The 20,521-nt window shown below is 36.4% G+C and overlaps 1 protein-coding gene across 1 annotated transcript in view; it reads left to right on the forward strand.

The window, feature by feature from the left end:
- The window catches only part of PDCL2 (phosducin like 2), a 36,393-nt gene that overhangs the window by 12,364 nt on the left and 3,508 nt on the right, over positions 1–20,521 (forward strand). Inside the window, exons 3-5 of the mRNA XM_043572614.1 lie at positions 125–215; positions 13,344–13,487; positions 19,976–20,184. Of these exons, the coding sequence (XP_043428549.1) occupies positions 125–215; positions 13,344–13,487; positions 19,976–20,184 (444 nt within the window). The remainder of the gene's footprint in view (positions 1–124; positions 216–13,343; positions 13,488–19,975; positions 20,185–20,521) is intronic.

Genomic DNA, 20,521 nt, shown 5'->3' on the forward strand with positions numbered 1-20,521 from the left:
ACCTGCAACATTAAAGATATTCTTTATTTCTATTTATTTCTATATTGTTTTTTCTAACCATATGATTATAAAGTAAAAAATGAGTTCTAAATAATTCAGTTATCTAAAATTTATTTTGTTTTAGTTAAACCTTATGAAAAGATGACTCTTGCACAGTTGAAGGAAGCTGAAGATGAATTTGATGAAGAAGATATGAGAGCTATTGAAATATATAGGTATAGTGATTTATTTGGGCAACTTAAGAGTTTTTTTAATATTTATTTTTTTGAGAGAGAGGGAGAGAGGAACAGAGCATGAGCAGGGGAGGGGCAGAAAGAGAGGGAGACGCAGAATCAAGCTGGCTCCAGGCTTCAAGTTGTTAGCACAGAGCCTGATATGGGGCTCGAACTCACAGACCGCAAGATCATGACCTGAGCTGAAATTGGATGCTTAATGGACTGAGCCACCCAGGTGCCCCAACTTATGAGTTTTTGAATGGAGAAGTATTATAAGAATGAAATTTAAAAGGCCCTATTTTTTTCTACAGAATAGATTTTTAAAAAGAACAAAAGTAATTTTTAAAACTGTTTATTTATTTTGAGAGAGAGAGAGCAGATGAGCAGAGAAAAGGCAGAGAGAGAGGGAGAAAGAGAATCCCAATTGGGCTCCACACTGTCAGCACAGAGCCTGATGCAGGGCTTGATCTCACAAACTGTGAGATCATGGCCTAAGCCGAAATCAAGAGTTGGACACTTCCAGGTGCCCCAAGAACAAAACTAATTTTTAAGAACATTTTAATTTTTTAAAATTAAGCTCAATGCCCAGCATGAGGCTTGAACCCATGATCTTGAGATCAAGAGTCACATGCTCTACCAACTAAGCCAACCCGTACCCTTCAAGAACATTTTAAAACCACCTCACTTTATATAAGTGCAATAGTTTTTTTCCTGAATATTTTTTCCTTTGCTTAAGTAAAAAGCTATCCAGTAATACACAGTGGAACTTCATCAAATTACATATAAGTAAAGTGGAAATATCAGTAAAAGGCCAATAAGAGTCACAGTTTTCCTTCTAGGATGATGTATATCTTTTAATAAATAATTAATTACTACTCATAAATAAATTCTTTCCGAAATTAGAACAGGTATGTATATTTCCCAACTTATCCTGAAACTCAAGCCAGATAAAGAAATTTCAAAAACAGAATGGCACAGAAAAATATCTCTTATATATAGGATATATAGAATACATACATATATAAAATATAGGCACAAAATTTTTAAACACAGTTTAGCAAATTAGGTCCAACAATTAAAAAAAAAAGAACAATACATCCTGATCAAGTGGGATTGGTCCCAAGAATGCTGTTTTAACATGAAAAAAGCCCCAACAAAAGTGAATTGGATTAGAAGTAGCAATAGTCTGGTAGCAATGAGTACACCTAGCTCTTAGCTCTTGTTTCACAAATGCTACTCTCTAATAATAGGAACCAGTGTTCCTTGGAGGACTGCTTCATTCCACAGTGTGAGTTGAGAAAGTACAATATGAGTCAGGAGCATCATGTGGTGCCAGAAATACTATAGAAAAAAAAGTTTTTTAAACGTATAGGAGCAAAACGAAAGATTTTTAAATGGTCATAGTTGGAACAACTTGAGCAACAAAATAAAAAATCATAATACTGGATTATAAAATAAATATCCAGGACTCCCTTGTGATATAAATAACTGAAATCATGAACAAATTCAGAGAAAGTAACACTGAGGAAAATAGAAAAATCACCATCAGAACACCACAGTAATAATTAATCCCCCATGGGCAAGATTTGCTGATAGATGCTGAGATGAGTCGGGAAATTTAAATAGAAACAGGATATTTCCATAATCTCAAAGTATCTCCCCCCAAATATTTAGTAATTATAAAAGAGGAAATAGTAAGTTTACAGTGTAGACTTTTGGCAGACTCCATCTTAGGAAAAGACCAAGGTTAACATTACCAATAATATATTGGCATCAAGTAACTCCTGATACAATGCACTGTGGAGGACACATTACCTATGTAGTATCCTTGTCAATAATTTCATATCCTCAGTCTAATTATAAAAATATATCAGAGAAGCCCAAATTTGAGACATTTTCAAAAAACAACAGACTAGGTTCACATCAGGAAAGATGGCAGAATAGAAAGCTCTAGGGATCCATTTGTCCACCTAGATAATTATTGTACTAGAAGAAACAGTCTCAAGTGACAGCTTGGGAACTCTGGAGTCTATTTGAACACTTGTAGCTTCCAAGATAAAGTTTGGCTGGTAAACTGTAGTTAGTATTGGCTGATTTCAGTCCTTAGTGCGGTAATAGCTATCCATACCTTACCCCCAGCCCCATGGTAAGCAACTGTTTGGACAGCAGCCTGTGTTACTGAAAAAGCTTACTAAAGCCAGAGTGGACAGTAAAGACTTTGTCCTCAATATCAAGGTTCTGTGTTCTGATTATGAATTACTGCTTCTGAATGTGGAGATACAGGCACAAAGAGTGGTTGCTATGGTGTCAATTTTCACTGGCTCAGGTGGCTTCCAGAGGATATAAAGTAGCCACATCTGTTTGGTTGGTTGGTATTTGGACACTCAAAACAACTGTATAAATGAGGGAATTTAGAAAGCCTTGGGAAAGACAAAAGCTCAGAAAAGACCTGAGACAACCTTAATTCTTTTACCCCAGACTGATCTCTGGCACAGAGACACCATAAAGTAATAAAAAAAGAAATGGAAGGTAGGGATCTGATTTTTTAGAGTTACCACATTTATAAGAATCCAGTGTTGTTTTCAAATTACAAGGCATACAAAGAAACATAAGTATTTCCAATTCAAAGGAACAAAAGAAATCGACACAAAGACAGGAAAGCATTATATGAACAAAGTGAGAATAACAATAAAGAGATAGAAATTGTAAGAAGGAACCAAAAAGATATTCTAAGACTAAAAAGTACAATAAAAATTGAAATATATACTAGAGGGCTTCAAAAATCAGATTTGAACAAGCTGAAGAAAGAACAAATTTGAAGAGAAGACAATTGAAATTATGGAGTCTGAGCAATAGAAGAAAAACAGAATGAAGTGAACAGAGACTAATTGGCTTTGTGATACACTAAGTGAGCCAACTTATGTGGTATAAGAGTCCCAGCAGAAGAAAAGAGAAAGGGGCAGAAAGAATATTTGAAAAAATAATGTCTGAAAACTTCCCAAATTTAACAAAAGACACAAATCTCCAAATCCATGATGCTCAACGGGTTCCGAGTAGTATCAACTCAAAGAGACCCACACAAAGACACATCATAATCAACTATCAAAAGATAAAAACAAACTTGAAATCAATGTGAAGTAAAGTGTCACATACAATGGACCTTTAATAAAACTGTCAGTTTCTCATCAGAAATCTTGGAGGCCAGAAAGCAGTGAACTGATATATTTTAATTGCTGCAAAACAACAACAATACCACACAACACTACCAACTGAGAATTCTTCATTTGGCAAAACTATGTTGCAAATGAAGGATAAATTAAGACATTAATTTAAGCTAAGTGAGTTTGTTACTACTAGAATTGCCCTAGAAAAGTAGTCCTTCTTGCTGAAGTTTAAAAGGCACTAGACAGTAACTCAAAGCTTTATGAAGAAGTAAGTAACATAAAGGTAACTACGTAAGCAAATATAAAAGCCAGAATCACTCAGCTTTTGGTTCTTAACTCTGTCTTTTCCTGTATGATTTAAAAGGCAAAGACATAAAACAGCAATTTTTTTTTCATAAAACAACAATTATAAGTTGATGTTGATGGACAATGTATAACAATGTAGTTTGTAACAATGACAGCATGAAAGAGGAGGGATGGAGGTGTATACAAGTGGAGCATTTGTCTAGTATTGAAACTAAGTTGGTATTATTCACAGTAGGTCATCATAAGATACTAATTTTAATCCTTAAGGTAAATGCTAAGAAAAAAACTAAAAGATTACAGAATGGAAAAGAAGAAGCAAATTAAAATGGCATATTACAAAAATCAACTAAATATAAAGGAAGAATTGAGGGACAAAAAGCAAATAAGAAACACAAAAGAGCTAAATGGCAGAAGTCCTTCATTAACAAGAATTGCTTTGTCGCGTTGCTCCCAGCCTATTGAGAATGATATTGTTGGTGAGGAATGCCTGAGGCATTCATCTGGGCCTGTATTACTCACATTTTGTGGCTGGACTAGCCCTTTGGTTCTTATTATGATTGTAGGATACGCTTTAGCACAAACCCCACCAGGAACCATTGAGGAAAAAGATTTATTACTCATAGGTGCTGGAAGCTACATGGCATGCCTAAAGGCCACATAGCCAGATTATTAGGGAGAAAGAGTACAGAGCTGGGGCTCTGCCTTTACTAGGGTCCAATGGTGGGGTGTTTAGGTTTCACAGGTTTACTCTTTATTGGCTAATTTAGTGCATAAGAGCTGGAATTAGGACATGGGAAAGGAGAAGCTGGTCATTCAAGCAGTCTAGTTTACCCAGGGGTTTCTGAAAGGGGTCCTCATGGGGGGGCAGCCTAATTCCTTATCTGGTTGTTTTGCTAGTAGCTGTGTCATACAGCTGGCACTGTGTTTTTCAAGATGGATGTCTTTTGAAATGGACTCCTCAGCAACCAAAAGGTCAACGTCAGGCACTTACAGTACAGTCAAAAAACTTCATGTCAGACAGTTACATTACATAGTTTAAATGTAAATGGATTTTAAATTAATTGATCTCCAATTAAAGGCAGATATTGGCAGAATGAATACAAAGAAACACAACCCATGTCCGGAAAACCAAAGACATCTTGAGAAAGAACAAAATTGGAGGACTCATACTTCCAGATTTTGAAACTTACTACAAAGTGACAGTAATCAAAACAATGTAGTAATGACATAAGAAGAGACATACAGATCACTAGAATAGAATAGAGAGCCCAGAAAGAAACCCTCACATATATAGTCAAATGATTTTCAACAAGGTGCCAAGACCATTCAATCTTTTCAACAAATGGCACTGGGAAAACTAGATTTCTACATGGAGAAGAATAAGTTGGACTCCTACCTCATATCATAAGCAACAAATAACAGAAAATGGATCAAAGACCTAAATATAAGAACTAAAACTTATGGGGAAAACATAAGGGGAAACATCCATGACATTGGATTTGGCAATGATTTCTTGGATATGACACCAAAAGCACAGCAACGAAAGAAAAAATAGATAAACTGGACTTTATCAAAATTTTACACTTTTGTACAAAGGACACTATCAAGAGAATGAAAAAATAACCCACAGAATGGGAGAAAATATTTGCAAATCATATGTATAAATATATGATATAGGATTACTAACCAGAATATATAAAAAATTCCTAAAACTCAGCAACAAAAGACAACTCAATTTAAAAACATGCAAAGGACTTGAATAGACATTTCTCCAATGCAGGTATACAAATGGAAAGTAAGTACATGAAAAGATGATCAACTTAGTCATTAGGAAAATGCAAATCAAAAACATGAGATTCCATTTCTTTCCCACTAGGGTGGTTATAGTAAAGAAGACAGACAATAAAAGTTGGTGAGCATGTGGAGAAATTGGAACCCTCGTACGTTGCTGGTGGGAATGTAAAATGGTGCACTGCTTTGAAAAACAGTCTGGAATTTCCTCAGATGTTAAATATAGAATTACCATATGATTCACAATTCCACTTGGATGTGTATATATCCAAGAAAACTGAAAACATAAAATATGTATATGAATGTTCATAGCACTATTCAAAACAGCCAAAAAGTACAAAATGTGAATATCTATCAACTGGGGAGAGGATAAACAAATTATAGTATATCAGACAATGGAACATTACCAGCCATTTAAAGAAATGTGGTACTGATCTATGATACAATACAATTGAGCCTTTAAAATATTATGCTAAGTGAAAGAAGCCAGTAACAGAAGGCCGTATTTTATATGATCCCACTTATATGAAATGTCCAGGATAGGAAAATTCATAGAGACAGAAATTATTAATTACCATGGCCTGTGATGGGAATAAGTGCAGATGGGGGAATAAGGAATAACTTTGGAGCAATAAAAATATTCTAGGATTAAATAGTGGTAATGGATGTATAACTTTGTGAATGTTTTAAAAATGACTGAATTGTACACTTCAAATAGTTGGATTTTGTTTTTCATTTTCTTTTTACTTTATTTATTTATTTATTTATTTATCTATTTAGAGAAAGAGAGTGAGTCAGGGATGGGCAGAGAGAGGGGAAGAGAGGATCTTAAGCAGGCCCTGTGCCCAGCACGGACCCTGGCGTGGGACTCAATCTCATGACTGTGAGTTCATGACCTGAGCCGAAATCAAGAGTGGAACGTTTAAACCAACTGAGCCACCCAGGCGTCCCATATTTTTTTATAGTTGAATTTTATTATACATGCATGCCTCACTTTATTGCACTTCACTTTATTGCACTTTGCAGATAGTCTTTTTTATGCATTGGAAGCTTGTGGCAGCCCTGCCTTGAGCAAGTCTATTGGTGCCATTTTTCTACCGCATTTGTTCACTTCATGATTGTCACACTTTGGTATTCTCACAATATTTCAAGCTTTTTTATTATTATTATATTTGTCATGGTAATCTGTCATCAGTGATTATGACTCTCTGAAAGCTCAGATGATGGTTAGCATTTTTTAAAGGAATAATGTGTTTATTTGCTATTTATTTTTATTTTGTGAAGGTATGTATATTTTTTAGACATAACGATATTGTGCTCTTAATGGACTACAGCATAGTGTAAACATAACTTTAAAATTTTTTTTCAACGTTTTTAATTTATTTTTGGGACAGAGAGAGACAGAGCATGAACGGGGGAGGGGCAGAGAGAGAGGGAGACACAGAATCGCAACAGGCTCCAGGCTCCGAGCCATCAGCCCAGAGCGTGACGCGGGGCTTGAACTCACGGACTGTGAGATGGTGACCTGGCTGAAGTCGAACGCTCAACTGACTGCGCCACCCAGGCGCCCCTAAACATAACTTTTATACACGCTGGGAAACCAGAAAATCCGTTTGACGCACTTTATCGTGAGTTTCACTTTATTGCAATGGTCTGGAATAGAACTCACAAAACCTTCAAGGTATGCTTATATATGAATTATATTACAATTAAAATGTAAAGATCATGGAGGAACTGAAATATTCATATGATCACTCTGGAAAGCAGTTTGGCAATTTCATACAAAGTTACATATACATTTAACATATAACCCAGCAATCACATTTCTGAGGGAATGGAAGATCTATGTCAATACAAAGAATTGTACATGAATGTTCATAATAGCTAAAAACAAAACAACGTAAAAGTCCATTGATGCGATGAATACATATGAAGTGAGTGAATAAACAAATTGTAGTGTATTCACATAATGGAATACTACTCTGTAGGAATCGAAAGCAAACTAGTGATACACATAGTAACTTTGGTAAAATTCAAAAGCATTATACTAAATGAAAGAAGCCAGGCCAGGAGAATATTTGATATATGATCATTTGCATCATTTAAAAATATGATTTTTTGATGAAAATATAAATTTCCAAAATTGACTCAATAAGAGATGGAAAAACATTAGTGAGAAGATAAACGGATTCCTAAAATTTGTTCTCTAGCTGATTTTTCTCTACTTTCAAGGCACAGATAATCTCTGTTTTTATAAAGATAGAGTTTACTAATTTGTTGCATAAAACACGGTTATATTTATTGATAATATAACACTGATTGTCACAATCAGACAAGGTTCATACAGAAAGGAAATAAAACTCATGACTCAGGTTGGTTGGGAAAAATAACCACCCAACATTGTTAATAAAAATTTATATTTCTCATGTGAATCGACCTTATGACAATGCAACTAGCAAAATTCAGACTGTGGGAAACCTTGGACAAACCTTGGACAAACAATACTTACCTTGGATAAAGAAATTGCCAGGGGAAAAAAGTAGATGGAAAGAATCTGGATTAAATTAGATTTTAGAGATATAATAACCATATGTATAAATCTAATTTGGATCCTCATTTGAGTAAACAAACTTTAAAAAATGGAGACAATACTCAATGCCGTTGAACACTTACATGGTTAGCATGGTAAATTTTATGTATATTTTATGTATTTTAGAATAGGATTATTTGAACATTATATGACTATATTAAGGAATTATTGTTTTAAGTGTGATTGTGCTATGTGAATTAAATTTTTTAAAGTATCCTCATCTTTTGGAGATACATAATGAAATATTTACAGATGAAATTACATGATGTCTTATATTTACTTCAGAATAGCCCGTGAGATGGGAAGTTAACAGGGTAAAGATGTAAGATGTAGAGATTGGCCATGAATAGAAATAATTGATGGAAGATGCATGCTTCTGGGGTCTCTTTACCTTTGTATATTTTGATAACTGTCCATAATATAGTTTGAAATACACATTCCTGAGATCAGAATGAAGAGGTAATAATCAGTAAATTTGGGTTGGGATCTCAGGAATATGTCAATCTTTGGAACCTGCTATACCTAAGTGATTCTCATACAGGATGTCCACATGCCTTAACTTGGAAAACATTGCTTTAGTCCAATCTCACTTTTGAAACATAGATGCAAAAATCTTAAATACAATATTGACAAATAAAATAGCATATTAAAATCATTATATATGGTGAATAATTAGAATTTATTCAAAGAATGCAAGGATTGTTCAATGATGGCAATCCTACTAATGTAATCATTTATGTCAGCAGAATTTATTGACATAATTAATGCTTCTGTAACATGCAACTTCAAATTCACAGTGGTTTCACACAGGAAAGTTCCTTACTCAGGAACTTCAGTGACTCTTCTGTTACTCTGAAGAGTTACTTCAGTGACTCTTCTCTGGTGATGACTAGGGATCTGGGCTCTTTTCATTAGGGCCACATCATGTCAGCATCCTTTCCCTCCGGCTTGTGGACTAGGGAGACAGTGTGAAAGACAGCATGGGACATTGCAGGGGTGAGTCACAGAAATGCATATTTCACTTTCACTCTTGATCTACTGGACATAATCCAGTCTCCTGGGCCTAATCTAACCACAAAGGAAGCTGGCAAATGTAGTCTTCCTGTGAGCCCTGGAAGAGAAAGCTATACCAATGACCAGCCAGTTTCTGCCACAGAGATGAAAGAGAGATACTACATGTGCAAGTTCTTTCACTTGCATATTCCATATCAAAAGTCCAAGTTTAATTGCCACCGGTTTGTGCCACGTTATTTTCATATCTCAGTTGTCACTTTGGATCTAAGGAAAAAGGAACCTGTATCCTTTCAAAAGTTGTTATTAACAAGGGAAAATTCTGTAGTCATCCTGATAGTGGTGATATAAAGCAAATTCCTCATTTAAAGCCAAAACAAAACAAAAATTTTAAGAATTATAAAAGCAGTTTTACATTCACAGCAAAATGAGTGGAAGGTATAGAGATTCCAATATACCCCCTGCCCCAGCAAATGCATAGTCTCCAGCATTATCAACATCTCCCACCAGAATGATAGATTTGCTATAATTGATGAACCTACATCAATACATCAGAATCACCCGAAGTCTACAGTGTTCATACAATACAGTCCATTTTTAGTGTTGTATTTTCTATAAGTTTGGACAAGTGCATAATGATGTATCCATCATTATGGTATCATACAAAGTATTTTCACTACCCTAAAAATTCTCTGTAGTCTGCCTATTTGTCCCCTCCCCATTGCAAATCTCTGGCAACTGCTGATTTTTTTATTGTCTCCATACCTTGCCTTTCCAGATTGTCATATAGTTGGGGTCATAGTTTGTAGCCTTCCCAGATTGGCTTCTTTCACTTGTAATATGCATTTAAGTTTCTTCCATGTCTTTTCATGGCTTGAGAGCTCATTTCTTTTTAGCACTGAATAATACTACGTTATCTGGATACACCACAGTTTATCCATTCACTTACTTAAGGATATCTGAGTTACTTCCAAGTTTGGGCTATGATAAATTATTTTAAAGCTGCTATAAACACCCACGTGTAAGTTTTTGTGTAGACATAGTTTTCACTCTTTTGGGCAAATACCAAGGAGCATGACAGCAGGATCGTATGGTAAGAGTTTGTTTAATTATATAAGAAACCTCCAAACCATCTTCCAAAAGGTGACCATTTTGTATTCCAACCAGCAATGAATGAGAGTTCCTGTTGCTCCACATCTTCTCAATCATTTGGTGTCAGTGTTGTAGATTTTGGCCATTTAAACATATGTTGTTCTCTCTTGTTTCAATTTGCATTTCCTTGATGACGTAGATGTGGAGTATCTTTTAATATGCTTATTTATCATCAATATTATTTTTTGGTGAGTTGCCTGTTCAGGTCTTTGGCCCATTTTTGAATCAGGTTGTTTGTTTTCTGACTGTTGAGGTTTTAGGGTTCTTTGTATATTTTAGATAATACTCCTTCATCAGATGTACCTTCTTTCTTCTAGTCTTTGCAAAGAAGGTACGTCCCTAGAGACAATAATTGTTGTAGTGGTTTTCTGATCCCCAGTGTAGGTTGATAGTAGAACACAATTGAAATAGTAGTTCCAGATTCCCCAGTTTCTGGATTGCAGCAGGGAAAGCTATTCATTCCTTTGGCAGACCAGTTTTGAGTGTTGTTTTGGAAGTCATTCTTGGTAGCCAAGCCTAGAGTCTTCATCTTTATACTGAGTGGTGTGTAAAATACTTAATCCCCCAGATTAAGCTTTCTGCTGCTTTCTGTTTTTGTGAGTAAATCCCAACTGATAATTGTTAGGTGAAAAATGCAGGCCATTGGAAAGAAAGAAAGAAACAAATAAAGAAAGAAAGAAGAAAGAAAAGAAAAGAAAAGGAAGGAAGGAAGAAGAAAGAAAAGAAAGAAAGAAAAGAAAAGAAAAAGAAGAAAGGAGAAAGAAAAATGAGGCCGTTGAACACTATATCCCTTTCTGATGGCAAAACCAACCCAGGTGTGTAATTCTACTGAATTGCAAAGAAAAATGAGGAGGAGAAGGTGCAGAAGTAGAGGAGGAAGATAGTCACACCATTAAGTAGGGCATGGTGCCATCACTGGAACAAAAACTTTTTGAAATTTTTGGCAGATATAAGCCAGTGAGATCAAATTGAGGGAAGTTAATGATAGTGATGCTAAATACTCAGTGCAAACAAAACTGGGCTCCCAAAAGATTTTTGGAGTAACTGTAAGTTCTGAATATCTGAGCCAGTACAGGGAAAATTGAAGGATTTCAGTTTGAAAGTTGTGAGAAGGCCCTAGATTTGAATTCCTGTTCTTGGCATTCTTCTCTAGGCTTCATTTTGCTTGATCTACTTGTTATGTAAAGTGAGTGGTTTTACCTGATATGGTTCTAACACATGCAATAAAGACAGAATGTTCTAAAATATACCCAGGATTTAGGTTTGGCCATGCCAACAGAACAGGAGATAATTGTCATGGTGAAGATAGTTTATTACTCAGTTCTCAAGAGTAGTGGGCATGCCCTACAATGCAAGGCCATACAGGGAAGCATCAGAGTTGGTTAAGAGGCAGAAGGAGTGAGGGGATAGTATGGACATAACTCTTCATTGTGATTTCTGTGGGAAAGGTAAGCTAAGCAGGGTGAGCAGATGTATGATTGGCTAGTTGAATAATTTTGGCAGGCTCTGGGCTGTAGAGGCTGCCTCTAGTTGTCTGATTCCTGGGCCAGGAAAGATTAGGGAATAGGAATAGTGCCTCAGGCCAATAAAGGAGGTGGTTGAAGGATTGGGCTCTGAATTAGTTGGTTTGCTTTGAAGAAATGTGCTCTGCAGTGAGTATTTGCTATCTTTAGAAATTACCCAGCCCTGGGAGAGGCAGTCCCTCCAGGATCAGCAAGGTCCCAGATGCCAGAGCATCAATACAGAAAATAAGAAAATAAAAGGCCTGGTGGGCTCAATCAGTACAGTATGTGACTCTTGATCTTGGAGTTGTGAGTTCAAGCTCCATGTTGGACATGGAGATTACTTAAAAAAATTTTTTTTTCATTATACACAAAATAAGAAAATCTAGTTGATACACAGAGAAAGAAAGGAGTGTGTACTCCCAGATAACTTAGAGGTATGAAATCAGTAACCTTTAAGAAACTTGTAGGTGTGTTGGAAACTCTGGATCCAAGTGTTCCACAACTAAATCAAAACATGCAAATTTTGAGAAAGTTTTTAAACAAAGTTTCAAGGTCCTCTATGGGTGAATAACTAGTTTCAAGGTCCTCTATGGGTATTTATTGAATACTCATTGTGTGCTAGGCACCATCCTAAGAAATCTACATATGTTGTCTCATTTAATCCCCAACAATCCTGTGTAAATAAGTATTAATATTATTCCCATTTGCAGTTGCAGAACTGAAGTTTAGAGTGATTAAATGACTTGCCTGAGCTTATGCTGCTCATAAGTAGGAGTTGGCATTTAAACCCAGTTTAGTCTTAGAGTGATCACCCTTCTCTACCACCTCTCTACCTGCAATAAAGTTATAACAAGTAATTACACGTGTTCGCAAAGGCTTTGGACCAAAGTTCAGCTCAGCATGATAGTTAAGAGCATGTAAACAGGGTGAGAATAGTACTAACTTGATAAAGTTAAATTAGTTAATGTAGTGCACTTAAAACAGTGCCTGGCAACATAGTAAGCACTCAATAAATGTTAGCTATTATTATTATGTATATGCTTCCTTAGTATTTAACCTGTGTATGTATGAGAATTTGTTGGCTCAATGCCCTCTATAGCTATAATTAAGACCTAGCCTTAAGGGGCGCCTGGGTGGCGTAGTCGGTTAAGCGTCCGACTTCAGCCAGGTCACGATCTCGCGGTCCGTGAGTTCGAGCCCCGCGTCGGGCTCTGGGCTGATGGCTCGGAGCCTGGAGCCTGTTTCCGATTCTGTGTCTCCCTCTCTCTCTGCCCCTCCCCCGTTCATGCTCTGTCTCTCTCTGTCCCAAAAATAAATAAACGTTGAAAAAAAAAAAATTTAAAAAAAAAAAAAAAAAAAAGACCTAGCCTTAAATAAAAATAAATTTAAAAGTCAATAGCTAACTCCTCTTTGCAATATTCATAACACAAATACCCGTATGAAAAGAGGAATTGGAATTATAAGAGCATTAATAGTTATTCTAACATTCTTTAAAGTGTTTGATACGTACTAGCATGACATTCATTGCCCTAAATTGTTTCTGTGTATAGGAATGACCTGAAGACTATAACAATTTTCTTATGTAATTTCATTTTATTTTTTTAATTAGAGAAAAGCGGTTACAGGAATGGAAAGCTCTTAAGATAAAACAAAAATTTGGGGAATTAAGAGAAATTTCTGGAAATCAGTATGTGAATGAAGTCACAAATGCAGAAAAAGATGTGTCAGTTATAATTCATTTATACAGATCAAGGTAATTACCATAGTATTTCTATAAAATGTTAATATACTAATGTTTTAAGATATTTATGTCTGGTTTTGAGGCTTTATAAGGCATATGACAAAGATCACTGAAGAAAAGAAAAATTATACATATGTATATATACACATACATATGTATGTGTATATATGTATATGTATGTATGTGTATATATATATATATACACATAATGTTAAAAAACAAAATTCAAGTAAAAATCAAGTAAAATTGAAGATCTAATTGACTTCATTAAACAATTAATGAATCAGGCAGCATCCTATCTAGAACAAATGTAGAGGGGAGCTCCAAAGAGTTGTACAAAATGGAAGGCTTTTATAGGAAGGAGGGCGGACAGGAAGTTATTAGTAAAAGAAAAGGAAGGATTGTTTCTCTTAGGGGGAATACAGAGGTGTTCTTATTAGATGGATCACCTCATCTTCCTTTGGGGAATGGAGAGACCATGTAACAGATTACCTCATTTGGTACTAACCAGAAAATTCCAGATTGATTAAATTCCACTTCTGGAGAGGTCGAAACTGCAATAAGTATTTGTTTGCTGTCTTGGGGGCAAGTGACTCCACCTTGGGCCTTGTGGCTTCCTTTTTAATGTGTACTTAATATACAAATGGAGTAATTGGCTTCAGGGATTAAATTAGATATTTTACTATGTTTTCATGTCTCATTTAAAGAATTTGTGGCACTTCTTAAAAGAATAACACTCTTTCAGGGCACCTGGCTGGCTCAGTTAGAAGAACATGCAACTCTTGATCTCCGGAGTTGTGAGTTTAAGTCCCACTTTGGGTATGGAAACTACTTAAATAAGTAAATGAATTAAAAAGACAAAAAGAGGGGCACCTGGGTGGCTCAGTCAGTTAAGCATCCAACTCTTGATTTTGGTTCAATTCATGATCTCATGGTCATGGGATTGAGTCCCATATCAAGCACCCCCCCCCCCCCCCCCCCCCCCCCCCCCCCCCCCCCCCCCCCCCCCCCCCCCCCCCCGTCTAGCTCCACATTGAGCATGGAGCCTGCTTAAGATTCTCTCTCTCTCCCTTTCTCTCTGCCCCTCCTCCATGCATGCACACTTTCTCTCAGAAAAAGAAAAAAGAAAGAAAGAAAGAAAGAAAGAGAAAGAAAGAAAAAGAAAAATGACATTCTCTGGCAGTTATTTTTTTGTTAGCTTATTATGGAAAATTTCAAACATACTGAAAAGTAGAAAGAATGATAAAATGAATACCCTAAATGCCAGCCAGGTAGATTTGAAAATGAACATTTTGCCATTTTTGTATCTTTTTGTCTGTATGTGGGTATATGCCTGTGTACCTATCTGCAGGATCATTTCAAACTAAATTACACACAGCGTGAAGCTTTACTCCTGAGTACTTCAGCATGCATCTTCAAAATATAAGGGCATTTCTCTATATGACCACAATACTGTTTTCTCACCTAACAAAATTAGTTATAATTCCAAAATTAATAATAATCGACAAAGGATCCAGTTAAGGATCATGCAGTATATTTGGATATATCATGTCTCTGAAGTCTCTTTTAATAGAACAATTCCCTCGTACTCACCTCTACTCCCCAAGCAGTTAATTTATAGTGCCTACTTGTACTAAGTTTAACCCAAGTGTCCCCAGGCCTTACCAGCCTGGTATATGATAATTGGGTAGAGTGGCCCATTCCCCAACTCTGTGTCACAGAGATCCTGCAAGCTCCCAGAGTTTCACAAATCTCTCTAGAGTTAGGTCCCAGCAACTCTGCCTGGGTGCCAAGCCAGTCCAGGAACATAGGTGATGCCAATTGCCCTCATTGTTTTCATCCATTCTCTGAATAAAAGATTTTTTTCTCCAGGTCCTCAGAGAAACTCTGTACAGAGCAATTGATGCAGATTAGGGCCCTGCTGTTTACCAGCTCACCAGTTCCTCACACGAATTTTGAGAGGACACCAGGCTCCATAAAAGAAGACATGACTGTTATTGTAACTAAAATGCTTGGTAATTAATTTTTGAGTAGTTTAAGGCCTTAAAAAGAATCTTTCGCATTATCTGATTTTGTACTACTTATCTGATTTTGATTTCTCACGCATAAATATGAGAAACACAGACATTTACAATAATGGGATCTGTGCGTGAGAAGTGTTATATACAAAGAGCTTACTAAATATCTTTTCTGAGACACAGAATAGATGTTGGTTCTGAATGCCCATACCATGGCATAAAATTATTTACTTTAACAGTTATTTCTGGATACATTAATTAAATTTCACAAATAATTTTCAAAAATTCATGCAAGAGATTGATGTGTTATAGTTTCAGCTAGGCTGTTTCAAACTATCATATAACTTTGATGGACTCAAAGGATAAGCATCTTTTTAAAATAATATTTAAAAAATTTTTGTAACATTTATTTATTTTTGAGAGAGAGAGAGAGAGAGCGAGCTGAGAAGGGGAAGAGAGAGAGAGGGAGACACAGAATCTGAAGCTGGCTCCAGGCTGTCAGCACAGAGCCTGACTCAGGGCTTGAACCCACGAACTGTGAGACCATGACCTGAGCTGAAGTCTAGCATTCAACTGACTGAACCACCCAGGCGCCCCTTAAAATAATATTTTAAGTGTTTGTGACCTCAGAGGGCACTCAATCTAAGATAGTTACATAAAATATTTTTTTTTCTTGACACTAAGAAAATGTATTCATGTGTTGCTATAGAACATACATTTTAAGAAAATTAATCTATAATCAAATTAATCTCTCTATATTTTATTTTTATTTGACAGAGAGAGAGAGAGCAAGCACATGAGTAGGGGAGGAGCACAGAGAGAGGGAGAGAGAGAGAATCCCAAAAGCAGGCCCTATGCCCAGCACAGAGTCTGATGTGGAACTCAATCTCACAACCGTGAGATCATGACCTGAGCCACCCAGGCGCCCCTATAATAAAATTTATAAAACAGAAAAAAATTATTTATATTACAAATAGTCCTTAGAAAAGTCTAGTTTTTAACTTAATGGATTTACTCATAATTTCATCTTGTGAAGTGGAATATAACTGTTAAACATATTTGTACTTCTAGCTACCTTCTATAAATTTTATAGGAACATAAGAGCTTGTTTTTTAACTGGGTTCCTAAGTTCTATAATTTTAATGTCTTTTTGCTATTAAATTTATGGAACTGGGCCAACTCTTCATCGAAGTGAAGGCTCAGCTTGCTTAGTGTCCCCTTAGGGGAAGCTAACTCACCCTGGGCCAGTAAGCCTAGTAGCTGAGCTGCTTGGTCAACCTTGATTCTGATTTTATCCATTCTTACACCTGTGCCCAAATTATAATTTTTGGGCTTCTACATCATTCCTATGCCAAACACATATTTTAAAACGTGAAGACCATAAAAAGGCCTTTAATTCATGTGCTAATGTCAGAGGTCTCCCTTATATTTTATAGCTCTTCTGGGGTTAAATTCTGGCCCTTGAATTCCAACACCAAATTTATTCCCTTACCATTTGCTGTCAGAATTGTCTTCAGACAAGCACTTTCTCCCTGCGCCATAATCTATGACACCATACTTTCCTTTTTTTTTTTTTTTGTAACGTTTTTATTTATTTTTGAGACAGAGAGAGACAGAGCATGAACGGGGGAGGGGCAGAGAGAGAGGGAGACACAGAATCGGAAGCAGGCTCCAGGCTCTGAGCCATCAGCCCAGAGCCCGACGCGGGGCTCGAACTCACGCACCGTGAGATCGTGACCTGAGCCAAAGTCGGATGCTTAACCGACTGAGCCACCCAGGTGCCCCAACACCATACTTTTCTAATTCCACACTTTTCACTATCACCATCAATGTCCACCTGCCTTCTACCATTCATATCACATACCCCATAAGTCTGCTATACCGACTCAGCTCTCATTCTGACAGGAATGATAAAAATCCCTTTGAATTAGATATCTAATTTAGTGGGTGCATTTCACCTATTTGAGAAAAACTGAAACTTATAAAGTCAATTTGTGTTCTTGCTTTGTGTGGAAAACTGATAATTAAATTAGGCAGTACATACTTTTCTAATATTAAAGTAGGCCACCCACTAAAATAAAGCAGGATCTAGATTTGTAGCAGGTTATAATTATCAAAATGAATGATGTTATATATTCTGAAATGTAAATTAAATGTATAATACATTTAATTTGTTTTTCTTAGCTTTGTTTCTTGCTCTATAAATTGATATACAACATTGTCTAGTATTAAGAGGATGTCTGAGGATTTTGTAGATGCTGGAGATGCAAAAGGCATGTTAAGACATCTGTCTGTCATTAAAGAAATTTCAATATAGTAGAGAAAGACAATTAAACATAATAAGGTCTACGTGCTAGAATTGAATTCTATACATAGTAGAATAAAAGTACTGAAGAGGGAGTAGTAAGATTTATCCTTGCAAAGAGGGACGTGTGGAACTTTCTATAGAGTGTGTAACTCTTGGTCTTGGCCTCAAAAAATAAGATTCCCCAAGGAGGAAGTAAACAGGATGAATGGGGTGTATTAGATAGAGGTACAGCTTGAAGAAGGATACAGAAATAAGATACAGTATCTTACTTTGGAGGGTTTTAAGTAATGGTAGGAGGCAAAGCAGAATTCTGGGGAGACCACTGAGAACCTTGAAAGCTACACGGAGGAGCCCAGACTTTATTCTAAAGGCAGTGAGGAGCCATGGAGGTAAGCTAGAGGGAAGGGCAGTTGTTACATGATGAGATTTTCATGCTGAGCTCACTTTGTCAGCAGGGTCAAGGATGAATTTGGGGAACCAAGCCTGGAAACAGACTATTTAGCATAATCTGATGTAGCTCAGATAAGAAAGGAAAGGAATAAAGTAATGGAGAGAAAGAGGAGAGGATAGGTATAAGGAGGTAGAAGCAACCTGACTTGATTACTGGTTAGATCGTGTAGAGAAAAGAGGCTTTTGGCTTGAGTGCTAAACTGAGAAAATACAGAAGAAATGTATAATATATACATATATAGCATGTTTTTTTTTCTTTGAAAGAGGAGGGGAGATGCAATTCATCAGTGCTATCAGAATGGTAAGATTGTACAGTGAATGTGTCTAGTATGAGAAGAGGGTCCAGGAAGAATACCTACATTTGAGGCATAGACAGAAGAAGGAAATTAAAGAAGTAAAAAGGAAATTAATAGAAAGTGTTATCACAAAAGCCAAAAAAGGAGAACCTTTCAAGAAAGGAAGTGAACAGGGCATAGAGATGATTATTTTCTTTTTTATTTGGACTATGAAAAGGAGAGAGAATAGCCATCTGAAGAAGACAGAGTTGTAAGGAAGTCTAAAAAAAAATTAGTAACTTGAATATATTTATAGAAAGTGGAGAAGACTGGGGGTGCCTGGGTGGCTCAGTAGGTTAAGCATCCAACTCTTGGTTTCGGCTCAGGTCATGATCTCAGTTCATGAGTTTGAACCCTGAGTTGGGCTCTGCGCTGACAGTACAGAGCCTGCTTGGGATTCTCTCTCTCTTCCTCTCTCTCTGCCCCTCTCCAACTCTCTCGCTCTCCCTCTCTCTCAAAATAGATTAAGAAGAAGAAAAAAAAAGAAAGTGGAGAAGACTGAAAAAAAAAAACAAACAGGAAAAAAGAGGGCAGAATAACAAGCAGAGAAAGGTCCCACAGGAAATGGAAGGCATATGGGATAAAGTAAAGGAGTAACTCTGAAACAGTTTGATAAAGCTGTGAGTGATAGAGAAAAGAGGCTGAAGAGTGGGTATAATGGGAGTGAAGTGATAGAGCTAGAAGAATTGCAGGTTCTGGTTACAGTTCCAATCAATGTTTTTGGAAAATTTATTTATTTTTAGTAATCTCTATACCCAAGGTGGGGCTTCAACTCACAACCCCAAGATTAAGAGTCGCATGATCTTCTGACTGAGCCAGCCAGGTGCCCCTTAAATATCTGATAGGGAATAGTTCTGGATAATAGGGAACAGCATGCTGCATGGAGTGGGATGTCAAAGAAAAGTGTGGGTGAAGTTATGTTCGAGTCAAGAAATTCAAGGAAGTTTGAGATAAGACAGTTTGGATGTGATAATCTCCTGTGGAAATAAGCCTAAGGTGGTCAAAAGAGTTGGAACTTCTTGTTTAAACTTAGAATTGCCAAGGATTCCCTAGAAGTGTGCTTTTTTTTCCCCCCCTGGGTCCTATAAAGTAGGAACTGGCTTGATTAAATTGATGCTAAGTCACATGTGGTTAGCCTTAGTTAGGCATCAAATTCCCATGGCAGCAAGCTTCACTCCCAGGCTGTAATTGTGTTTGTAATTAATATGGGAGGACTTTGCAGTTGGTTCATACTCATTAAAGGTAATAGTAGAGAATTAAAGTTGATATGCTGTTACATTAAAAGAATATCCAAAGCTATATTTTTGTCATGAAGATGTTTCACTTACTTCATTAGATTGAGATAAGTAGTCTGTTTTTAAAGATATTGTGTATTATTTTTCTTTTTAGCATCCCAATGTGTTTGTTGGTTAACCAGCATCTTAGTCTTCTAGCAAGAAAGTTTCCAGAAACGAAATTTGTTAAAGCCATCGTGAATAGTTGTATTCAACACTACCATGACAATTGTTTACCAACAATTTTTGTTTATAAAAACGGTCAGATAGAAGGCAAATTCATTGGAATTATAGAATGTGGAGGGATAAATCTCAAGCTAGAAGGTAATGATATTAGTTTTAAAATGTTTATTAAAAACAGGTGAAAACTTCCACAAATTAACAAGTAACATGAAAGTTTATTTTCATAAAACATAAGGTTTTTTTCCTCTAGCTTCTGGTGTCTTCTTCTATGTCTCCAGATTAATTTTCCTCAATAATACTCTTGTTATAACATCCACTTGCTTAAGTCCTTAATAGGTCCTTGTGTCAAATCAGTTAAAAATACAAAATCTTCTGCTTGAGCATTTCAGCCCACCTATCCAGCTATATTTCTCCAGTGCTTTCTAGTTTCTGTTCCAGCCAGGCTGGTCTTCAGTCACTACCACAGACATACCTCACT

The sequence above is a fragment of the Prionailurus bengalensis genome, chromosome B1 (assembly GCF_016509475.1).
Source record: "Prionailurus bengalensis isolate Pbe53 chromosome B1, Fcat_Pben_1.1_paternal_pri, whole genome shotgun sequence".
NCBI classification, from domain to species: domain Eukaryota; kingdom Metazoa; phylum Chordata; class Mammalia; order Carnivora; family Felidae; genus Prionailurus; species Prionailurus bengalensis.